Source organism: Amphibalanus amphitrite, unplaced genomic scaffold (assembly GCF_019059575.1).
Source record: "Amphibalanus amphitrite isolate SeventyFive unplaced genomic scaffold, NRLGWU_Aamphi_draft 000091F_arrow, whole genome shotgun sequence".
Taxonomy (NCBI): Eukaryota; Metazoa; Arthropoda; class Thecostraca; order Balanomorpha; family Balanidae; genus Amphibalanus; species Amphibalanus amphitrite.
Window position 1 is genome coordinate 459,945 of NW_024881587.1, and position 22,703 is coordinate 482,647.

Genomic DNA, 22,703 nt, shown 5'->3' on the forward strand with positions numbered 1-22,703 from the left:
CAGTGGGACGGGTGTGGGGAGGGGGACGGTCAGTGGGACGGATGTGGGGAGGGGGACGGTCAGTGGGACGGATGTGGGGAGGGGACGGTCAGTGGGACGGATGTGGGGAGGGGGACGGTCATGAAGTCGAGGCCGACGCGTTCGGCCCGCCGGTCGGCCTCGACTTCATGGAGCGCTACTGCGACATGGACACGGACGGCGGAGGGTGGACGGTCAGTGGGACGGATGTGGGGAGGGGGACGGTCAGTGGGACGGATGTGGGGAGGGGACGGTCAGTGGGACGGATGTGGGGAGGGGGACGGTCAGTGGGACGGATGTGGGGAGGGGGACGGTCAGTGGGACGGATGTGGGGAGGGGGGACGGTCAGTGGGACGGATGTGGGGAGGGGGACGGTCAGTGGGACGGATGTGGGGAGGGGGACGGTCAGTGGGACGGATGTGGGGAGGGGGACGGTCAGTGGGACGGATGTGGGGAGGGGGACGGCCAGTGGGACGGATGTGGGGAGGGGGACGGTCAGTGGGACGGATGTGGGCAGGGGGACGGTCAGTGGGACGGATGTGGGAAGGGGGACGGTCAGTGGGACGGGTGTGGGGAGGGGGACGGTCATTGGGGCGGGTGTGGGAATGGGGACGGTCAGTGGGACGGATGTGGGAGGGGGACGGTCAGTGGGACGGATGTGGGGAGGGGGAGGTCAGTGGAGCGGGTGTGGGAATGGGGACGGTCAGTGGGACGGATGTGGGGAGGGGGACGGTCAGTGGGACGGATGTGGGGAGGGGGATGGTCAGTGGGACGGATGTGGGGAGGGGGATGGTCAGTGGGACGGATGTGGGGAGGGGACGGTCAGTGGGACGGATGTGGGGAGGGGGACGGTCAGTGGGACGGATGTGGGGAGGGGGACGGTCAGTGGGACGGATGTGGGGAGGGGGCGGTCAGTGGGACGGGTGTGGGGAGGGGGACGTTCGGCTGAAATAAACAGTCACTCTTGAATGTACCGCGTAGCGTTGCGGTGGATTCATCAAGCTCGACCGAGGAAGGGCTGCTAAATTTAAGTCACCAAACCAAGTGTCGCCTTCATCCATTCCCCACGTCAATTGGTTCAGTGACTTTCAAATTTAGCAGCCCTTTCTCGGTCGGGGGGACTGATGAATCCAACCGCAACGATGCACGGCACTTTCAAGAGAGACTGTACTTACTCACGTTGATGGTTTGGATTAGATTGGATCTCTTGAAAGTGCCGTGCATCGTTGCGGTTGGATTCATCAGTCCCCCGACCTAGAAAGGGCTGCTAAATTTGAAAGTCGGTTTGATATTGTCACTTCGATGGTATTTCTCGCAAGGTTTGCAACTTTTCCAGTGGCGGTCGCAGGGAGGGGGGGGGGGCTTTTCAGGGCCATGCCCCCCAAGGCAAATAAGGGGAGCCATCACATCATTTGCCCCCCCCCCAAACAACCGATGGGCCCCCATGAGCGCATGGGGCCCTGGCCCTTATTCGATTGTCACAAGGCTCAAGAAACCCACGCCCAGCTATGAATACTTATTGAATAGTTCCCACACCGACCTTTGAGCGTCCTACACTGATCTCTGAGGGCCCTTCAGTGGTGGTCAAGCGCCCACATTGACTGCTGAGAGCCCACATCGACCTCTGAGGGCCCTCCAATGGTCTTTAAGGCCCACTAAACCGGCCTCAAGGCGCCCCAACCGGCGTCTGAGGGTCTCACACCGGCATCTGGTGGCCTCATTTCTGTCTCTGGGATCCCAAGACTAACCTTTAGGTGCCTCTGAGGGCCCCACACTGGCTTCTGAAGACCCGATGCCGGTCGCTAAGGGTCCGCATCGGCCTCTGAGGGCCCATCTTGGCCTTTGTGTACCCTCTGCTTGCCTCTGGGGTCCAGCGCCGGCCCATGCCGATCTTTTAGGGCTCCACGCTGACCTCTGAGGGCCCCATGCTGGCCTGTAAGGACCTACATTAGCCTTTCAGGGCCCAAGTCGGTCTCTGATGGTCTCAAACTGCCCTTTACAGGCCCTGTACTGATCTCTGAGGGCCCTAAACTGGCCTCCAAGGACCCAAACCGGTGTCTAAAGGTCACACATGGCCCACTAAGGTCCCACACCGATGGTGGTCCCATTTCCGTTTCTGGGACCCAAGACTGACCCTGATGTGCCTCTGAAGGCCCCGTACTGGCTTCTGAAGGATCGATGCCGACTTCTGAGGACCCACGCCGGTCTTTAAGGGCCTCACACCGACGTCTGAGGCCCCACACTAGCCTCTGAGGGGCCCCAAACTGGCCTCTATAGGCCCCCATGAGGTCTCTACACCGGCCACTGATGGCCCTATTATGTTCTCTGGGGGCCCAAGACTCCTTTGGGCGTCACGCACTTGCCTCTGAGGGCCCACATCAGCCTCTGGGGCCCCATCTGGGCCTTTGAGGCCCTTCGCTGACCCTTGGGTCCAACGCCGGCCTCTTGGGGTTTGACTTAAATTACGTACCTACCAGTTACTCACAGTTGTGCTTAAGTAAAAAAAAAGAAGACAAAACGAAACACATGTGATTGAACACATACCTACTGATGACCCAATGTCAAAAGTTTTGGCGGGATGTCTTCGAAAATGGCTAAATTAGCCGCTTTTACTTTTTACGGCAGCTAATTCACAGTTGCGTGAATTATTGACATTATCAGTGCTTCAAAATGCACTTATCGATACCTGTTCGACATGGTACACTCTCAAAGTTCGCAATGAGCCCCGCTCGGGTGCCGCTCCCTACCCCCCCCCCCCCGCTTCACCGGCCTTGGCTAGATTCCTGGCCCCATTCACCCCCAATGTTTCAGCCGCTCCTACGCCCATGGGCCCCTTTAAGCTAGCACCGGGCCCCCCGGGTCAACGCGGGGGCCCCTTTGCCAAGTTGAGCCGGCCCCAAACGCCAAGTCTGCGACCGCCCCAAAACTTCTCGCCTTTATCTTAGGTGCACTGACATGCATGTCAGTGCATGCGCGCTAACACCGAATCTCCTACCTAACAGGTAATTCAGCGACGAAATGATTTTGGAACGCCAAAGCTAAACTTCAGTCAAACATGGAATGCCTACAAACACGGCTTCGGAGACCTGGACAAGGAGTTTTGGTTCGGAAACGAAAACATCCACAAGTAAGGATTAATATTTTCTCAGCAATCTTGGATTGGCTGGCAACTAGGCACTGAAGTAGGCTTCGTAAATAGGCTGAACAATTTACAGATATCCGTCATTCGGTACCTACAATAACATGCCGATTGCCGAACATCCCTTTTATCAAGGCCGCATATTGTTTCTCTATTTTGAAGAATCGTTTCACGGGGATTCAGGGTGATTTATCCGTTTGAGCTTCAGCACGAACTGCGAGCGTCGAGCATGTTACACTTGCAAGCTCGGCACATCTCATTTGATGTTGTTCGTCCTCAGGCTAACGCACGACCAGGATGTGACTCTTCGAGTAGATCTCGAAGACTTTGACGGAAACACCGCCTACGCCATTTACACCAAGTTTAAGTAAGTCGTGCATTTTACAAATTGTAGGTAGGTACCGTGGGTAAGGTAAATACATTTCGGAAGCAGTTATGCCAGATGGTTCACGATATACCTACGCAATGAAAAGGTGAATAAACATTTCAACGGAACCAATGCATAATACATTTATAATCGACTAGGATACTCAGGTTACTAGACGTGCAATGATTCATTTTGTTTTCGCTGTGAAATGTGCGAGTAAAAATTAATATGCGAGCACCTTGTTTTCGGTAGGGGTGCTTGACAAAGAGCACATATCATGTTCCTTCTTTTTAACCTTTTGTGTGTGTTTTTCTTATGACTAATGTTCGGAGTGTAGAGGCCTGGACATTGTCATTACTCAGAGTTTCAGGCGAGGACGACGGCTATTACCTGGAGGTGGCTGGTTACCATGGGAACGCGTCTGACTCACTGACGTCACACAACCTGAGCAAGTTCTCCACGTGGGACGTGACCAACGACAAGGCGCCGCCCTGCTGTCCCTGCGCCAACGCTTACGGAGGCGGCTGGTGGTTCAACAGGTACATACGCCTCCATATCCCGGAACTCGGAAGCAGTTGTGAGAAGTTCCTGTAGAGGGGATACAGGCCCGAATAGTCCCCATTGCACTCCCAACAACGATCTGACACCTATCGTTAATGACCATGAGCCACACCGAACCGGAAAGCTGGGGTGCATGGTGGCCACTAACGCTTTTATCATATATTTATTATTGAGCAATTAGCGTGCACGGTAATAAAAAATGCGGCGTCGACAGGGCCACATTGTAAATCGCTCCCCGAAACGTTCAGCATGCTCCAACACACGCCAATTGGCTGCCTGCCGCGTGCTTCAATGTCACGAGCGGGAGACTAGACAGTCCACAGCCACCGTGTGCCGTGCGGCACAGCATACCTACAGGCGTGCACTGCTAACGCCATATATGTATTGGTAGCTTTCTCAGTGGCGGTCGCAGGGGGGGGCCATCAGGGCCATGGCCCCCCCCAAAGCCAAATCAGGGGGGGCCATCATATCATTTGGCCCCCCCCAAACAACCGATGGGCCCCCATGGCCGTATGGGGCCCTGGCCCGTATTCGATTGTCACGAGGCTCGAGAAACCCACGCCAGCTATTAACAGCTCCCATACCAGTCTTTGAGGGTCCTACACTGACCTCTGAGGGCCCTTCAGTGGCGGTCAAGCGTCCACATTGACCGCTGAGGACCCACATTGACCTCTGAGGGCCCTCCACTGGCCTTTAAGGGCCCCTAAACCGGCCTCAAGGGCCCAACCGGCGTCTGAGAGCCTCACACCGGCCTCTGGTGGCCTCATTTCTGTCTCTCGAGTCCCAAGACTAGACTTTAAGTGTCTCTGAGGGCCCCGCACTGGATTCTGAAGACCCGATGCCGGCCTCTAAGAACCCGCATCGGCCTCTGGGGGCCCATCTTGGCCTTTGAGGGCCCTCCGCTGGTCTCTGGTGTCCAACGCCGGCCCATGCCGGCCTTTTAGGGCCCCACACTGACCTCTGAGGGCCCCATGCTGGCTGGCCTGTAAGGACCCACATTAGCCTCTGAGGGCCCCCGCACTGGATTCTGAAGACCCGATGCCGGCCTCTAAGAGCCCGCATCGGCCTCTGGGGGCCCATCTTGGCCTTTGAGGGCCCTCCGCCGCTGGTCTCTGGTGTCCAACGCCGGCCCATGCCGGCCTTTTAGGGCCCCACACTGACCTCTGAGGGCCCCATGCTGGCCTGTAAGGACCCACATTAGCCTCTGAGGGCCCCCGCACTGGATTCTGAAGACCCAATGCCGGCCGCTCAGGGCCCGCATCAGCGTCTGAGGGCCCATTTTGGCCTTTGAGGGCCCTCCGCTGGCCTCTGGGGTTCAACGCCGGCCCATGCTGGTCTTTTAGGGCCCCACACTGACCTCTGAGGGCCCCATGCTGGTCTGTAAAGACACACATTAGCCTTTGTGGGCCCCGCACTGTATTCTGAAGACCCGATGCCGGCATCTAAGGGCCCGCATCATCCTCTGAGGGCCCATCTTGGCTTTTGAGGGCCCTCTGCTGGCCTCTGGGGTCCAACACCGGCCAATGCCAGTCTTTTAGGGTCCCATTCTGACCTTTGAGGGCCCATGCTGGCCTGTAAGGGCTCACATTAGCCTTTGAGGCCCCCCTGGATTCATTAGACCCGGTGCCGGCCTCTAAGGGTCAGCATCGGCTTATGAGGGCCCATCTTGGACTTTGAGGGCCTTCTGTTGGCCTCTGGGGTCCAACGCCGGCCCATGCCGGTCTTTTAGGGCCCCACACTGACCTCTGAGGGCCCGTGCTGGCCTGTAAGGACCCACCTTAGTCTCTGAGGGCCCGCACGGGCTTCTGAAGACCCGATGCCGGCCGCTCAGGGCCCGCATCGGCGTCTGAGGGCCCATCTTGGCCTTTGAGGACCCTCCGCTGGCCTCTGGGGTCCAACACCGGCCCATGCCGGTCTTTTAGGGTCCTATTCTGACCTTCGAGGGCCCCATGCTGGCCTGTAAGGGCTCACATTAGCCTCTGAGGGCCCCCACACTGGATTCTGAAGACCCGATGCCGGCCTCTAAGGGCCCGCATCGGTCTCTGAGGGCCCATCTTGGCCTTTGACGGCCCTCTATTGGCCTCTGGGATCCAACGCCGGCCCATGTCGGTCTTTTAGAGTCCCACGGTAACCTCTGAGGGCTCCATGCTGGCCTGTAAGGACCCACATTAGCCTTTGAGTGCCCAATTCGGTCTCTGATGGTCTCAAACTGCCCTTTGCAGGCCCTGTACTGGTCTCTGATGGCCCTAAACTGGCCCCTATGGGCCCAAACCAGCCTCTAAATGTCCCACACCGGCCTTTGATGGCCCTATTATGTTCTCTGGGGGGGGGGGGGGCTCAAGCCTTACCTTTGGGCGTCACGCACTTGCCTCTGAAGGCCCACATCAGCCTCTGGGGCCCTACCTGGGGCCTTTGAGGCCCTTCGCTGGCCCTTGGGTCCAACGCCGGCCTCTGGTGGGTCTGACACCGTACTCTAAGGGCCCCATTGCAGCCTCTAGGCGATAGGTATCGCCGAAGCGCTATCGATGGGCCCATAAGTGTAGGAACCATGGGTGCAGTGGGCGCAGTTGCACCAACAATAATTCTGCAGTGGGTGCAGACAATGTATTCTGCATCCACAGTAATCTGGAACAAAACCCCCTTTTCTCAGCAACACTACTTTCCATGCAGCACGACAAATTTAGGATATTTGGCCCACTATCCATCTTCCGAAGTATTGGCTACTGTAATGGCCTTCAAAACTTGCATTTGTGCTCAAGTAAAAAAAAAAAGAAAAAAGATGAAACGGAACACATGTGATTGAACAGTGAACAGATACCGATGACCCATAGCTCGGGGTTACATGAGCAGAGTTAATACGCATTACAAACGGACTACAATGGTGAGCGAATATGGAAAATCCGTTCCTGATACGCATTTACTTGCTCATGTAACCCCGGTAACTGTCAAAAGTTTTAGCACGATGATCTTAGAAAATGGCAAAGTTAGCCGCGCCGCCTTTACTTTTGCGGTAGTCCATTCACAGTTGCGTGAATTATTGACAATATCAATGTTTCAAAATGCACTTATCGGTACCTTTTCGACATGGTACACCCTCAAAGCTCGCATTTCGCAATGAGCCTCCTCTCGGGTGCCGCTCACTACCCCCCCCCCCCCCGCTTCACCGGCCATGGCCTGGATTTCTGCACCCGTGCACTACGTCCGTGGGCCCCTTTAAGCTAGCACCGGGCCCCCCGGGTCAGCGCAGGGGCCCCTTTGACAAGTTGGCCCCCCCCAAACTCCAAGTCTGCGACCGCCCCTGAGCTTTCTGCGTTGGCGCTAGCCACGGAATAACATTGCACATTGTGCATTGTAAAGGCATCTCCACTGGGTAATACTTTTCCAGGACAACAATAATAATATAACTTATAATTAATAATTTAATCTTCATTTATCGGATAATTATAAATGGTAATATTGATATTGAAGTAAATGCGAAGCTCCACCAGGCAACCAGCGAAGTTCTAATATCGCAACGAGGGAAACAATAACTCAGCACTTACCTGCTTTCGCTGGCAGCTGTTTCGAGTCCAACTTGAACGGCGAGTACCACACGCGGCCGCGTGACAACGACCACTACCACGGCATCATCTGGGAGCTGTGGAAGGGCGACTACTCGCTGAAGTCGTCCGAGATGAAGGTGCGCGCCATGTCGTACGTCAGGGAGCCGGCGCTGGCGGACGGGTCGGGCGGCACCGCGCCGCCGTCGCCGCCGCCGGCCGACCCGGCCGGGCCGTCCGGGCAGCTGGGTGTCGGCACGACGAGCGGTCCAGCGCCGACCGCCGCCGAGCCGCCCGTCACCGAGGCCGCTCCGCCGGACGTCAGCACGCCGGTAGATCTGGGCGTGGAGCCGCTGAACGCGTGAGACGGCCCGCGTACCACAGCCGGCGACCGGGCGGCCGCACCGCGGGCGCCAGAATCAGCATACCATAACACAGACAGGAGCACAGCTCGCTAAAATGGAACGGAACAGCCCGACAGACGACAACTTTAATGTAAATAAGCGTCTTACACCTGTATCAACACCATATACTGTTATATCGCGTTTTGCTGACCCTCTTAGGCGTCATATTCGTGCGCATGCATGTTTTCGCTGTGCGACCTATTGACAGCCCATACCATTTCCGTTATTACCATATCACTGTTTCTATTAGCCATGATATGCCCAACTTCAACAGGCAGATCGAGGCAAGTCGATCGGGTCAATAAGACCAAGAGATTTGTCAACTCACTCATCAGTGTAGCTTTTCATTGACATGTTTTGCATGTTATTGGTGTTAAACTTGTGCTTAGGTAGCGCACTGTTTATGAAGAACTTCATGCCGGTTACGCACATGTGTCTGAATCTGAATAGTGTATAAAGTATAGAACAATCTATGCTTGTGAATTTGTCTGCGTGGTTGTGTGGATCGAGGCAAAACAACGTTTGAAGATCGCCATGAACGCAGCAAGTTACACTGAAACACTCAGGAATGCGTACCACGTATTGTATTACAGCATTACAGAAATAGACACTGTACTGCACATTTGCACTATGAACGTTAGGGACACCGGGATCTCTGAATTACTATCCAACGTCCTATCACCACGCTTTCTTCGCCCACCGATAGCAATGTTTTCGGGCAGGGACGGCGGGGGGGGGGGGGGGAAGGACAGGACTGCCTCTATCGCCACATGTCTACAACACCAAAAAAAAAAAACTGAAAGGTGCACCAGCTCAGCTTCATCTCAGAAGCGCAGGCAGTTGCCGGGAGGAGCACCCAAGCACCCATTTTTCTCCCGTCGTTTGTCCGTGATATTGGTGCGCTCATGGTCTCTTCTGACATTATGAGCCTGAAACATAGATGAAACGTGCTATAGTTCGTTTTTTTTTAAGTTCGACCCTCACTGTAATCGTCTCTTTGAACACAGCACGAGAATTGCTAGCTGAATTGCTGAGAAAACTGGTTAGCGCACATTATATTGGAGTAATTACGGAGCGAGCGAAGCGAGCGGAGTCTTACGTAGAATACGGAAATTTCTGAGTATGAGCAGCCGGCCGGCCGTGGTCACGATTCTGCGACGCTTATATCTCAGCAACCACTTGACCGATTTACATGCGGTAATTTTTGTAGGGTAGCTTCATTCCTTCTACCAAGCATTGGACGATTCCCGATGCATGTGGGTGACCCCTTATGCACGTGCCACGTGCAAAACGAAGAGGTGTCACTTTTGTAATTGTTGCAATATCTCGTAACTACTGGGCCGATTGCGCTGAAAGTTGGCATGTAGGTAGGCACCCACTAGGCAATGCATATCCATGTGCCAGAGTTGGGGTGCTGCTGCACGTGCGCACGTGCAGGGGTCGTTTCCAGATTTCGAGAACGGCTGGACCGATTGCGCTCAAATTTGGTACATGGTTAGGGACCAGTTAGTAGGGTGCCGTGCACAAGTCACTTAACCCGCGCCCTGCTGGGGGGGTGTTTGAACACCCCCCCTTGTCGTTTTCCGCGAATATCTCAAAAACGGCGGCGCGGAGCGCCGCCGTTTTTGGTACACCTTATCATACATCAATTCTACACATGTTGTGAAAATTTCAGACCAAGGTCATTCAAGGTCAGGTCACCAGGTCACTTGAAGTGACCTCACCTCATAAAAACTTTCAAAGTCTGTCATAGCTACACCGAGTGACCGATCGCTTTGAAACTTTCAGCGATTGCTAAGAGCAATAGCATGTACAAAATGTATATCTCAGAATTTTGATATCGATCACCTAAGGTCAGGTCAATTTTGCGACCTCCCCATTATAAGTCAATGGGAGAAAATTGAAATGCGCCTCTTTTGGAAGAAAGACATTATAAACACTCCCAAACACCGAATTACAAGTGGTTTAGACACACTGAACTTAAAAATGGTGTCCGTGACCCTTGTTTATGCCCTGAGGTCATCTTAGGTCACGAATGGTATCTAACAGTTTTTCGCAAATAACTTTTGATAGAGGCATGCTAGAGCGATGAAAACGCCTTAGATGTGTTCAGCTCGACGATACGGATCGACTGATATGCAACATGACCCTTTCCGGTCAGGTCATGACCTTGACCTGAGGTCAAATTTTCAAGTTGACCTTTCAAGGTCAAGTTATAGTTCATTAGATGCGTCTTGACGAGAGGAACACGATGCCGGTAAAAGTAAGCTCGTACAAGGCTTGGGTCAAAAGTTATTGCAGAAAAACTGTTTTAAAAAAAATCGGCTATTTTTGCAGTTTTTGCCCCCTGCAGGCAAAACCGTTGACGTTAGGTCAAAGCTGAGAGAATTACTCAGAAAGGGCGTTAATAGGGCTATCGAATGCGCTTTTCCGCGGCGCTGTAGCTCTATTGGTTCCCGAGTTATGCGTTGGCTTCTTGGAAATTTTCGACATTCGACCTGGAAATCGGCGAAATTTTGCCTTCAATGACCTCTGGTGACCTGACCTTTGACCTGACCAAAAAATTGACCGAAGTGATTTCGTCATTATTTTTTACGCTCTTTCGAACGCCGCCTTCCGCGTATCGCTACGTGGCCCAGGAGCCGAGTTACAAGGGGGGGTGTTCAAACACCCCCCCCCCCAGCAGGGCGTGGAAATCCAGGACCCCCAGCAGGGCGCGGGTTAAGACCCATTTTGCACGTGCGCACGTGCAGGGTGCCGCTTCCAGATCTCGAGAACGGCTGGACCGATTATGCTCAAATTTGGCACATCGCTAGAGACCGGTTAGTAGGGTGCCGTGCACAAGTCAGTTGAGGTACCCCCTCGAAATTTCGCACGTGCAAGGCCCACCCTCTCGCTCGCTCCGTTAGTCGCCCCAAAAGGCGTTATACTGGTGAATAATAATTGCCTAATAACTTTTAAAGGGACCCTCCCACCTTAACATTAGATTTGAGTTGAGATAGCCAAAATGGGGTCCCTGGCTCACAATTACCGGTTTCGGCACTCACAACATCGAGAAATGCCTTAAATCGGAAATATTGAATTTCAAAATTGCAGCATTTTGATTCAGAGGGGCTAATGCATAGGAATACCCCTCTGAATGTGTGACGTCATCGCAGATATCTAACGATTTTTAAATGTTTGACTAAAACGTTTTGTAGCACGCAATGGTATATGCTGCTTTGCGCGCAACAAATGCCGCACTTTCAAATAAAGTCGCTAGGAACAGCGGAGATCCCAAAAAGTAAACAAAAGTAAAAGTCTAATATCTTCAAACCGGTGAATATTTTTTGATGAAATTTGGTAGATATTCGTTTTTGCTCTTTCTGAACCGAGCGACATCACTTTCATGCCAATTCATTAACTTTTTTGAAGGTGGGAGGGTCCCTTTAAACGCCGATAATATACCGTCATGTTAGACCCCCTGCAATTTACTGATAAGGTCTGTTATCATTCCTGGCAAGTCGTCTATCCCTGTGGTTTTGTAAGCATAGGCAAATACGAGCTGCAAGTCTGGGAAAATACATATCAGGTAGAAATAATTTTGATGAATTTGATCGTCTGTGAAATCAATGTGCACCAACCAGTTTTCTCAGTAATTCAGCCAGCAATTCTCGTGCAAAAAGACGTGTTCAAAAAGACGTTTACAGTGAGGGTCGAACTTAGAAAAAACGAACTATAGTCACTTACCACTTACACAGAAGGTACAATATACTTTCGACTTTGGCTTAGCTACCCGCCACCCAGATACTGAGTCTTTACAATAAAAGCGAATCGCCAAGATCGATTCTCTGAAACTGAACAGCTAACTTCGCGGCGGTAAGCGCATTTCGCAATTACTTTGAGGAATTACAAAATGACATCGCCAACCAGATGCACTGGTGTATGTCTAATGTATGAGTCAATTTGTATTTGTATTTGCCATCGTAGAGCGGTCCACTCAAAGTGTGGCTATTAAGCTCCGAGTCAAACATGGTCGCTGTCATGGATAAAAAAAAAAAACACACACACACACACACACGCACTCCTACACGGTACACAGGGCTACCCCTGTGCTGTGGCGGCCACGGCTGTCGGAACGGTCACGTTCGGTGGAGATCCAGCAGGCGTCTTTTCACGGTACGTGAAAAACGCTGCTGGCTAAGCGGTGTCAGGTCACTCGACAGCTGGTTGTAGAGGGCAGGTGCCCTCGAGCAAAAGCGTCTCTTGCCGGTCTCGGTGTTGGACCTCGGCACGTAGAGCTGCCCGTCCTGCCTCGTGCGCCGGGACCGCCGGTCACCGTTGCACACGAATGCAGCCGCCAGTGACTCGGGCTCGCCACCAGCAATCACCTTGTGCGCCAGACACAGTGTACGGTGGTCGGCCATGTGCTGAGCGGGCAGCCAGCCAAGTTTCCCGCGCAGGTCACTAACATGATCAAATTTTCTCTTACCAAAAATGACTCGTGCAGCAAAGTTCAGTACCTTTTGAATTCTGTCAATGTTTTTCTTAGTGCCGTTGCCGTAGACGGAAAGGCAGTATGTGACCTGCGAGAGAACCAAGGCGGCTACAAGTGTCTTGATGACACCGACAGGCAGGACGTGACGGACATGTGACAGCGCGACAAGAGTACCGCTGCATCGCCTGCCGACGACACCCACGTGACTGTCCCATGATAATTTCTGGTCGAAAATAACGCCAAGATTTTTTACCTCGCGGCAAGGTACGAGGTCAGTGTTGCGGAAGGCAATTTTGATGTCTGGAAGGCCCGCGCAAATGTTGACCTGTTCCGAGAGTGATGAGCTGTGCGTTTACTTTAAGGGCGTTTGCGCAGAACCACTGATCCAAAGCAGTCAATGAGTTTTCCATGCTATGATTAACAGCCGAAAGTTCGTTCTTTTTGCCAGAGACAATCACCTGGGTGTCGTCAGCGTACTGCACGACACTTGCACCCGCAGCGAACAGTGACATGTCATTTGCAAACACGGTAAACAAGAGGGGGCCCAGGGCAGACCCTGGGCCAAGCCAGCCTCAATGAGTCAATGACGTGGCGAGCCAGCTTGCAATTCACCCACCACTTTCGAATGTGTGACACAATCCATTTGCTGATGCTGTGGCGAAAAACTTCCCGTCGCCGATGCCGCGCTGGTCATGGTGATGATGCCGTGGCGACGCTTTCCACTAAACCTGGAAAATAAGAGCTAATGTAACAGCAGTGAAATGCTAGCACACAAACCCACAACCCAGAGGCGATGTACACAAGAAACAGATGGACCATGTAAGATGTCCCCTCTTCACTACACCCTCGGCCACGTCAGGGAAAAGGATTGTCGCATGCTCAGACACTTTAGTTATTTCTCGAGCCTTTCAGCCGCGCTAACGTTCTAATTCATTCGGAGTATCACACGACTGAGCTATCCCAAATCAACGTAATAAATATATTGCTTGCACCTACCACAAAAATACGCACTTGTGCTCACCTTAAGCCATTGTCAGTTATCAGAACATCACTCTCCAACATGTATTATACCGTCTCACTGAACCCTTCAACATTCAATCCTACACGTCATTCTTTCCCTGCAGCCAACGTCTGAACGGCCATCTGGTACTCACCGTCTCACCCTGGACCAAGGAGGTCGCCGTCGGGGCGGCAGCACGCTCCTCCAGCGGCCAGCCGTTATGCAGAGGTGACCCGGTCATCATAGGCGGCGGAACGCTTGGAGACAATGGGGGGCACCGACTAGAGGGGTCAAACCTAGGGTATCCCAAATTCGTGCTTTCTCATCGGATTTAGGCCACTTATTTTTCGTCACAGCCCTGGCACGATGAATATTACAAAAAAAAACGAAAAAAACAGAAATGGTACCCCACCCATCCCATGCTTTTGTATTTTAGTTCGTTTTTTTTTTTTCAAAAGGACTCTGGCTCTAAGCACGTTTTTCGTAAAAGCACGCGTTTTAGCGAGCAAAACGAGCAAAAACTTAACCTGAGAAACTCGAACGTCGCCTTATTTTAACATGTGAAGAATTCCCAATAATTTCCATACGTGCATTTTGGAACCAAATATGAGAACAGTGGTGACGTCATGCTGGCGAACTTGTATTGCAATGTAACGTATAACTATCATGGACGAAACCGCTTACTCGATTACAACCTCGGCAACAGTGAAAAACGAAGTTTCCCCCAAATTCGTCGAAACTGTGTCCCATCGTACGGACATTGGGTGCCTGCTGCCACCAGTGACGTCATCATAGTATGCTGATTTTTCAAGACACAATTTCCGGGTACTTACCGTGCACAATTTGAAATCGAATATTTTTTCGGTAAGAAATTCTTGGCCAGACGCTGAAGCTGCCAAAACTCACGTGAGAGCTTCGATCAGGAACTTGGAGCCAGCGTCCTTTTGAAAAAAAAAAACGAACTATAGTTTGTTGCCCCTCAGTTTGCTCCACCAGACGTTGAGAAAGCTTGCTTCTTTACATCCGCGGCTGGTAGATCACCCGACCCAGATTCGGGTCGGTGTGACAGGGACCAGGGTTCCATGAGCAAAGCAAACACGTATTAGGAACGGATTCACCGCTAATGCGAAATAAGAGCGCATTACCGACTCATGTAACCACCTTCAGAAAAACAACCACCTAAAAATAAACTTATGCCCATCTGCACTGGACCGCATACAGTCCCGACCTGTCCGGCCTGGATTTCTCGTTCTGGCCCCAAGCTTTGGATCGCGTGGTGGAATCGGAGCCGGAAACAATCAAAGAACTGAAAAAGGTCGTGGAGGACTTCGCCAGAAGCATAAGTGAGGAGCAGCTAAGGAAGATGGCACGGCACACACGGCGCCGGGCTGAGCCGTGGGTGGCGGGGCGAGGTGGTTACTTTGAGCACCTTCTGTAGGAGACACAAGTGGCAAGCGGTGATCGCGATGATGTCATCATAAATGATATAACCTCCTAAAAATGCATTGAGTGATTTGATAACGTGAGATGAAAACATATCTTTCTGGTGCCTGCCTACTTTGTTCCATTCATTAATGAACACCCGGCCCCGTTCGCCACATTAAATGATGCAAGACGTCAGCACACACACAGCTATACAGTCATGCACTGAGCCAAGTTGAAGAGCGTCTGCAACATTTTCTGGTCCTCCGGGCCGGATCATCCCGGCCAGAAGTGAGAAGTCAGAGGAAGAGGTCCAGGGGAACAGCCCGCAGTAGCAGCCCGCGCCAGTGTTCGTCAAGTGGTACCAATGCGCCCCCTGCGATGCGATCTCCAAGTGAATGAAGGCTGATGGAAGATCCACAGAACAGAAGGTGCCGCAGAACAGGGTCGACGGCGGAATGAAGGGAGGAAGAGCCGCCGATGAGCTGAAGGTCCTGAAACTGCAGCATGGTCACAAGGCGGCCGTGCCTCGTACCTGTAACAAGGTTGAGGTACAGTTCGCCCCAAGTGCAAACGAAGAACAACTTAGAAAGCGGCTTGAGACCCTGACTGAACACGGCGCTGGAATGCTTCCTGGAGACAAACGGTGATTAGGTATGTGGAGAAGGTGTAGGAAGTGTGTGAGCTAGAGCTGAGGCAGAGGAGTATGCCGCCCGGTTGACGGCACGGCACGCCTCAGCAATCAAGGCGATTAAAGAGGCCATCAAGTTGAAGTCCGCAGGCTGCTCAGCGTCCGAGACAGAGGGGAAGCCGATGTCGCTCGCTTCACGGTGAGACGGAAGTAAGGTCAGTGGATCCCGGGCTTCAAAATGCTCAAAGGCCTGAACGGTATCAAGAGAGGCTGAAATAACTGCGGAAATGAAAGCCCTCGAGCTGAAGCACCTCAGGGCAAGAAAGGAACAAGAAAGGCAGAAGAAGAAGCAAGAGGACACGCTGAAGGAGCAAGAGGACATGCTGAAGGTGCAAGACGACATGATGAAGAAGAAGCCTATGGAGGAAGAGGTTGTACGAGCGCTTGCGAAAGCAGTCTCTGCAAAGCGGCTGAGAGCGACCTCGAGTGGGAGAGACGGCACGATTTCGACGGCGAGAACGTCGCTCTGGTCCCCAGGGAGTGCAATGTGGCAGTGGGTCTAGTAACGGTCGATCTGCCTCAGCGTAGACCACCGCCGCTTGAAGAGCGCAAAAAAAGGCCATCTGAGGAGCAGATAGCCGCAAACAACGCCAGAATGCCGAGCAAGAACGAACAACATCCAGCTAACTGGATGACAGATGTGCTCTCTGGGCAACAGCCTGTTTTCCATCAACAATCGGCGTTTGTGAAGAGCATCCCACGTCTGGCCCTGCCGACGTTCCTAGGAAGCGCTCAAGAGTGGCCACGCTGGACTGGGCTGTTTAAAGCTTTAGTGCACAATCAGCCGTCGTTGTCAGACTCCGAGCGCATGGTACACCTTCAGAACGCGTTGGAAAGACCAGCTGCCCAAGCAAGCAACGGCATGCTCTTCAACGGGGAACTCTACCAGGAGCAGAGAAGAAGACATGCAGGCCCATCTGCGAAAGATCTTCACCTGCACCCCGCCATCTCTCATGGATCTCCCAGCCATGGAGCAATTCTACTCAGTCGTCCACAACACGGTGACAGTTCTTCGTAATCTGGGCTACTTAAGTGGCCTAGCGAGCGGCGAAAACCTGAGAAGAGCGGTGGAGAAGCTACCAGCCGAGCTCGGTCGAAAGTGGGGCCGAGAAGTGAATAGACTCCGACCAGTGCGACCTACCCCGGAGACGTTCAGCTCATGGCTGAAGACGGAAGTTGATGTCCTTAGCCACTCTGGTAGCCAGTTTGTGACGAACGGCAGGACAGGAGCAGCCAAGTCCAGGGACGGTGGGACGGCAAGAAAGTCGGCATTCGCGACAGGCGTCACGTCTCCGGCAGATCGCAAGTTCAAGCATCATCCGCTGCTTCATGGCAACAAAAGACAAGCGGAAATCAACAAACCTCGGAAGGAATAAGGCAGTGGCAGCGTACCGTTTGTGGCGGCTTCGCTGAGTGTAACATTGTCAGCCGCTGTAGGCCATATGTCAGAGCTTGTGCGACCGAGGCGACCCCTACTCGGAGTCGTCGACTGCGCCGGCCGCCGCCGGGTAGTCAGTCGCAGTCACGGTCTCAGTCTTGGTCGGTATTAGTCGTGGTCAGTCTCTGCCGAGTCTCGGCAGCCCACCGACGATTCGCGCTCAGTCACTCGCTATGTGACTCAGTCTCTCTTGCTCTCGGTCACTCTCCTAGACTGTCTCTATCTCTCTATCTCTCGTCTGTGTCGAGTCAAGAAATACAGTGAGGTGCCGAACTGAACTCTTTTTATCAAGAAGATTCCACGGCGAACATTTTAATTTGTTACACTGAGCGAAGGGACGGAAACACTGCTCCAGGTAGTTCGGGTCCAAGTCCCTGGCACCAGAGGTTCAAAAGAGGTTCTTGCGCTGCTCGATACCGGGGCGCGAACATCCTTCTGCCATAAAGTCGTTCTGCACGACCCGGATGCCGGATCGCCGGACACCGTCGCCAACTCCGAATTCAGAACGTGGAAGAAAGTGGCGTCCAGAGGCCCTCGCAGTGCGTCTCACTGACCATAAGCGCACTGGACTCTGATGGAAGGAAGAGTGACATCCAAATCCCTGAAGTGTGGTCCGTTCCAGCTCTCAACGTGACTGCGACTGTGGTAGCGAGAAGCCAGCTCAAAGGATGTGAACATCTTCAAGGACTGGAATTCCCACAGTACGACGGTGGGCAAGTGGAACTGCTTATCAGAGCGAACGTCTTGGAGGCGATCCTGCAAAGAGAGCCGCGTGTGGGACGCCCGAATCAACCAGTAGCAGTGAAGACCGACGTCGGGTGGGCACTGACAGGATCGGCTTCGACCATCGTTCCCAGTAGCTAGAAGTGAATATATCGGTTCGAAGTTCACTTTTAATTTAGTTCAGCGTCGAAAAATACCAGTAAAATCATGAAAAATATTACTTATGACCCTGATAAAATCTGGTCCAATTGTCTTTCAATTTGTTTGATTGCTATCCCCGAAAATGCTACTTGTTTTCAGAAGTTCGGTGTGACATTCAGTTCAGTTCAAAATGACTGAATATATAGTTCATTCAGTTCAGTTTTCCTGCGTCTCACCTTGACTGACAGTTTATTCAGTTCAGTTCAGATCACGGCATGTAAGTGCCTCCGTTCAGTTCTTTCATTTCAGCTCATTCAGTTCAGTTCACAACCGTTCTGGCCCTGGTCTCATTGTATCTTGCACTAATATCAAACAATAATTGCACTGTAATTACGATTTTTTTCTTTGCAGACTATGTACTGTCGCCACTTCAACATGACGTGCAGATGCAACGCAACCGGCTCCGATCCGAGGCGATTGACAAACAGCAGCGCACTGCACTGATGGCAGTCACCTTCAGCGACCGACGCAATCACGTCGTCAGGCTGGGAACAACCGTGAAACGGCTGCTGGATCTCTACCTGCTCTGAAAGATCCTGAAGAGGTATGCCCCCATTGTTGCCGTTTTCTACCTCCGATTGAGGTAGAAAACGGCAACAATGTACGATGTATGTACATTGTTGCCGTTTTCTATGAATCACCTTGAAGAGTTCATATACTACCCTACCTACCCCCAACTTTCGTTTTTCTACATCTTCCAGGAGCCAAAATACCAAGGAGGCCGAAATTCTCTCCCCCCCCCCCCCCCCACCACCATCTCCAGAGTGATCACGAGAGACAGAGAGCAGGGAGCAGAGGGAGACACCAGACACTGGAAGTGGAGGGGGAGGGACAAGCGTAATCGAACGAGCGCCGAACTGATAGCGCGACAAATTAGTCTATGTCATAAGGGCCTAATGGGTGCCAAATTTAATGTCGCCATCTGCGAAAACCCCCCTCTCGGCTCTGGTTAATCTCCTATAGTTCGCTCCCTCGCCACACGTCTTCCCCGGCATGATTTTTTATCGGGATCAGCACCCGCACTAAACATACCATGTTGTGCTGACCCCGATCCCACCACCCGATCGCGCCATTCTAGCTCTATGACAGAATTTAGTTCGAACGACGTGTTTTCTACCGGGCACAACCCCCTCCGCTCACTAGTCTTGACCCCTCCGACCCCTTCCGACGAACCGTTTAGCGCCGTTTGTTTGTTTGTTAATTGGGGCTTTAGGGCGCGCCGACTACTTACCGTCTACTTCCGTTTAGCGCCGTTTCCATGACACTTGGGGAAGCGGCTTCGTGATGTAATCCATTTAATCCACTTGATCCATTTAATTATAATAACGGACTATCTAAAGCATTGTATGTGAGTCACATTTGCTTTCTATGTGGCAGCAAACTAACTTAACTTTTTTTACTTCAGATCTGGCTCGAGATGAGCCGCATGGAGGGTGCCGTCGAAGCTCCGACATCGAAGCTGAAGGAATCCGTGTCCTGTTGCTAGGCTCCGTGTCCTGTTGGACGCCGCCCAGGTGCTGACAGGATGTCAAGGTAATTACTGTAATGCCGTCGATTTATAATTCATCACCATTAGTATGTGTGTTTGGATGGTATGGGGAAGGTGTAACAAACCAATAGGTATGGCGAGGGTTAAAGAGTTATATATGAGGACATGTCAAAACAATATTTATTTTATCTTTCAGACACGGACACGGTCAAGATCGAAGCCATGATGGAGTATCTGCTAGTCAACTACAGCGACGTGATCGTCGACGACTTCAGAACGCCACGCTCGCCCTTCATTCGGGACGGTAGTGTGTGGGTGGAAGGGGTGAAGGTGTTCGCCTTCGAAGAAGGCACACCCCTGAGTGTCGTTCTGCTCACGTGGGCTGCCGTGTTCCCTATATTAAGAGGTTTTTCAAAAACCCAGCAAGCCAATGAAAAACCGCTGCGCCGACAGGCTTCATGCCCTGAAAGCCGAGGAAAGGTAAGCTGTTGCTGCTGCTGTTCTGCTGGCGTGCGTCGCCGTCGCCCATGCGGACACCGGCGTCTCAGCCACTCGGTCGGAGGCTACGGAGGCTAGTGTAGCATGAGGCTATAGTGAAGCATGACCTCTTTTAGTCAACTTTGGACATGGTTATATTGAAGCATGGCGTCAAATTTTGAAGAAAAAAAAAAGCTTCCCGCCCGGCGCTGGTTGAGTCCAGTAATGGCAGCATTTCTTCGTAAATTGTTCTTAACGCGTGCCATATTGGCAGTTTTCTCAGTTGCAATGTATGGTCCTGGTGTTCTTTGCTACGCGAAAAGTGTTTATGGATAAACTTATGTGACTTTCATTTTCCAGGTGTGGAACGAGGTAGACAGAATGGCCGGTGTCCCTGTGGGCGTCCGAATGGCGGAGGTGCGACATCGCTACAACAAGATCCTGAAGAAAGCAGCTGACCTCACTGGATGTTCTGAAGGTACGAGTATGCTTATTCTGGAATGGGAGTTTGTTGTTTGCTCAGGGTAAAGGTGCCGTACTTAATAACATCTGAATCTATCCTGAGTTATGCTTTACTTTTTTCCACTCTGTTTGCCGTTCCGTTCTTTTTTCAACCGGCGGACATCTGTGTGCATCTGGGTACTAGCTAGTGTATGTAGGTCGTGATGCTATGATCGATTAATGCGGTCGTAGTTGGGGTCGGAGTTGGTCTAGGTTGAGTGAGTTGACCAGGGTCTGAGTAAGTGGAATCGTGTTTGTGATTACAGATCGGGCCGCGGAGGCTCTCGCCAGGCTGTTCCGATGTGACCTGGAGACTGTCATGGAGGGATGCGGAGAGCCTGAGGCCCCTTCTATCGTGGATGGGGTAGTGAGGGTGGAGGGGGAGGAGCTCTTCAAAATAGACGGCTCTAACACCCCGGCAACGTCGCTTCTTTTTTGGGGAGCTATCATCTTGGTGTTCAACCAGAAGTGCACGGGAGCTGCAAGGAACCTTGGCAACTTTCTAGTTGAGAAAGTGTTTGGATATAAAGAGGGCAACACAGTGCCAAAAATGTTGCGCCCCGTGGTGGACCTCCTCACAACTTAAAGGGATGTGTGTAAAGTGTCGGTGTGTTTGTGGGACACCGTGATGATTAGAGAACGCAGTGTTCCAACTGCCGAGCATCGCGCTGAAGCTCTTTCTGGAACAATGGACGCAGCTGCTACGTATGTGACGCACCTTTCTTTGAGTGACCTTTCTTTGTTCTTTTGCATTTCGGCACTTACTGGAACTTGGCAAGTGTTAAGTGTTAGTTTTTTTCGTATTTTGTCAGAATTGAGTAAGATCGGGCCTCCCCGAGCTGTAAAGCGGGGTCGGCCCGATGAATGGTTTTCTTGCACAGAATGAAGATGAACATACAGCGTCCTTTTCCGTGGAATCGCCGTGAATACCCCCGGTTGTTGAATACATTGCAAACCGTTTGATATCAGTCTGTCGACATATTTTTCACAAGGATTAAACCGACGGTGGGGGGATGGATATCGTCGTGCCGAACGAACGTGACTTGGAACAGGACACATAAAACGCACCCATTTCTTTACATTTCACAGAGCCACCCACATGTGATGCCTGCACTCGTGCCCTGACTATTGGACACATACTCATGAACTCTGTCAAGTACCGCAATATCAGATAAGATCTACGAGAAACATGTATTCGCACTGGTAACAGGGTTATCATGCATGCTGTTATGGGTGAAGAAAACTGACTGGAGATATCGAGTATTTCATGAGGCACTATTCAGGCCTCCCAGGCGTGTTGAATTGTTACGCGAGTTGTATTATACTAACATTCCTTTTACAGCTTGTCTTCTCAGCTTCGTTCTACTGAATATACGATATAAATGTAGCCCAGCGGGCGCTCAGCACCCTGTTCGATTACTTAATTACTTACTTTGTCTTCCGTGTTTCTAACGGGTTTCCCTAACATTATCTCCCTTTGATTCTTGCGAATAATTGTGTTCCTGAGGTCTTGATCTTACCCGAGCTACGGAGGCCACGGCTACGTCAGATACGGGGGCGGCTATGGACACGGCTACGGGGGCGGTTACGGCGGCCACTCGCACGGTTATGGAGGCTACGGCCACAGCCATGGCGGCTACGGTGGGAGTTATGACGGCTAAGGTTACGTTTGTTGTACGTAGGTACTTTGATGCTGAATTTACGTTTGTAACGTTTGTGGTACGGTACGTTTGTGGTACGGCACAAACGTACGTACGGTACGGTTACGTTTGTTGTACGTAGGTACTTTGATGCTGAATTTACGTTTGCGACGTTTGTGGTACGGTACGTTTGTGGTACGGCACAAACGTACGTACGGTACGGTTACGTTTGTTGTACGTAGGTACTTTGATGCTGAATTTACGTTTGTGACGTTTGTGGTACGGTACGTTTGTGGCTCGGTACGTTCGTGACGTACCATTTGTGACGTACGGTACGGTTACGTTTGTGTTACTTTTTCACGTTACTTGTTCAAATACATTAATGATGTATTTTTCACGTACGTTACACGTTTATGGCGAGTTTACTAACATCTAATTTCCGGATATGTTAACACAAATAAGTTTATGTAGCCAATAATTATCCGAGCCCAGAAACACCAGTGGTGTTATTGAACACTTAACATCTTTAATGCGAGCTATTTTACACGTTATTCGATACGCTATAAACATGTTGGCGAGTTATCGAACTCGGTAACACGTCTTTATCGAGTTACGG

General features: G+C 51.8%; 1 protein-coding gene and 2 long non-coding RNA genes across 5 annotated transcripts in view; 2 read left to right on the forward strand and 1 right to left on the reverse strand.

The window, feature by feature from the left end:
* Window positions 1-8,499, forward strand: part of LOC122380093 — a 17,365-nt gene extending 8,866 nt beyond the window's left edge. Inside the window, exons 6-9 of one of the 2 annotated variants that reach the window (XR_006256278.1) lie at window positions 3,021-3,145; window positions 3,438-3,524; window positions 3,895-4,063; window positions 7,644-8,499. Coding sequence is in view for 1 of the 2 variants with exons in the window: in XM_043362913.1 (XP_043218848.1) it covers window positions 3,021-3,145; window positions 3,438-3,524; window positions 3,887-4,063; window positions 7,644-7,989 (735 nt within the window). In the remaining variant the exon portion in view is untranslated. Of the gene's footprint in view, window positions 1-3,020; window positions 3,146-3,437; window positions 3,525-3,886; window positions 4,064-7,643 lie in introns of both variants that reach the window. The other variant, XM_043362913.1, reaches the window with a different exon arrangement.
* A 385-nt stretch (window positions 8,500-8,884) lies between these two features.
* LOC122380098 lies at window positions 8,885-13,945 on the reverse strand. 2 transcript variants are annotated; one of them, XR_006256280.1, is made up of 3 exons: window positions 13,527-13,945; window positions 13,122-13,233; window positions 8,885-8,957 (listed from the first exon to the last, which is right to left on the reverse strand). It is a non-coding gene; the product is annotated as an uncharacterized LOC122380098 (long non-coding RNA). The 2 variants fall into 2 exon arrangements; XR_006256281.1 differs by having other exon boundaries at window positions 13,517-13,662.
* A 3,539-nt stretch (window positions 13,946-17,484) lies between these two features.
* LOC122380099 lies at window positions 17,485-20,767 on the forward strand. Its single transcript, XR_006256282.1, has 5 exons — window positions 17,485-18,524; window positions 19,386-19,513; window positions 19,666-19,773; window positions 20,307-20,424; window positions 20,714-20,767. It is a non-coding gene; the product is annotated as an uncharacterized LOC122380099 (long non-coding RNA).
* The last annotated feature ends 1,936 nt before the right edge of the window (window positions 20,768-22,703 follow it).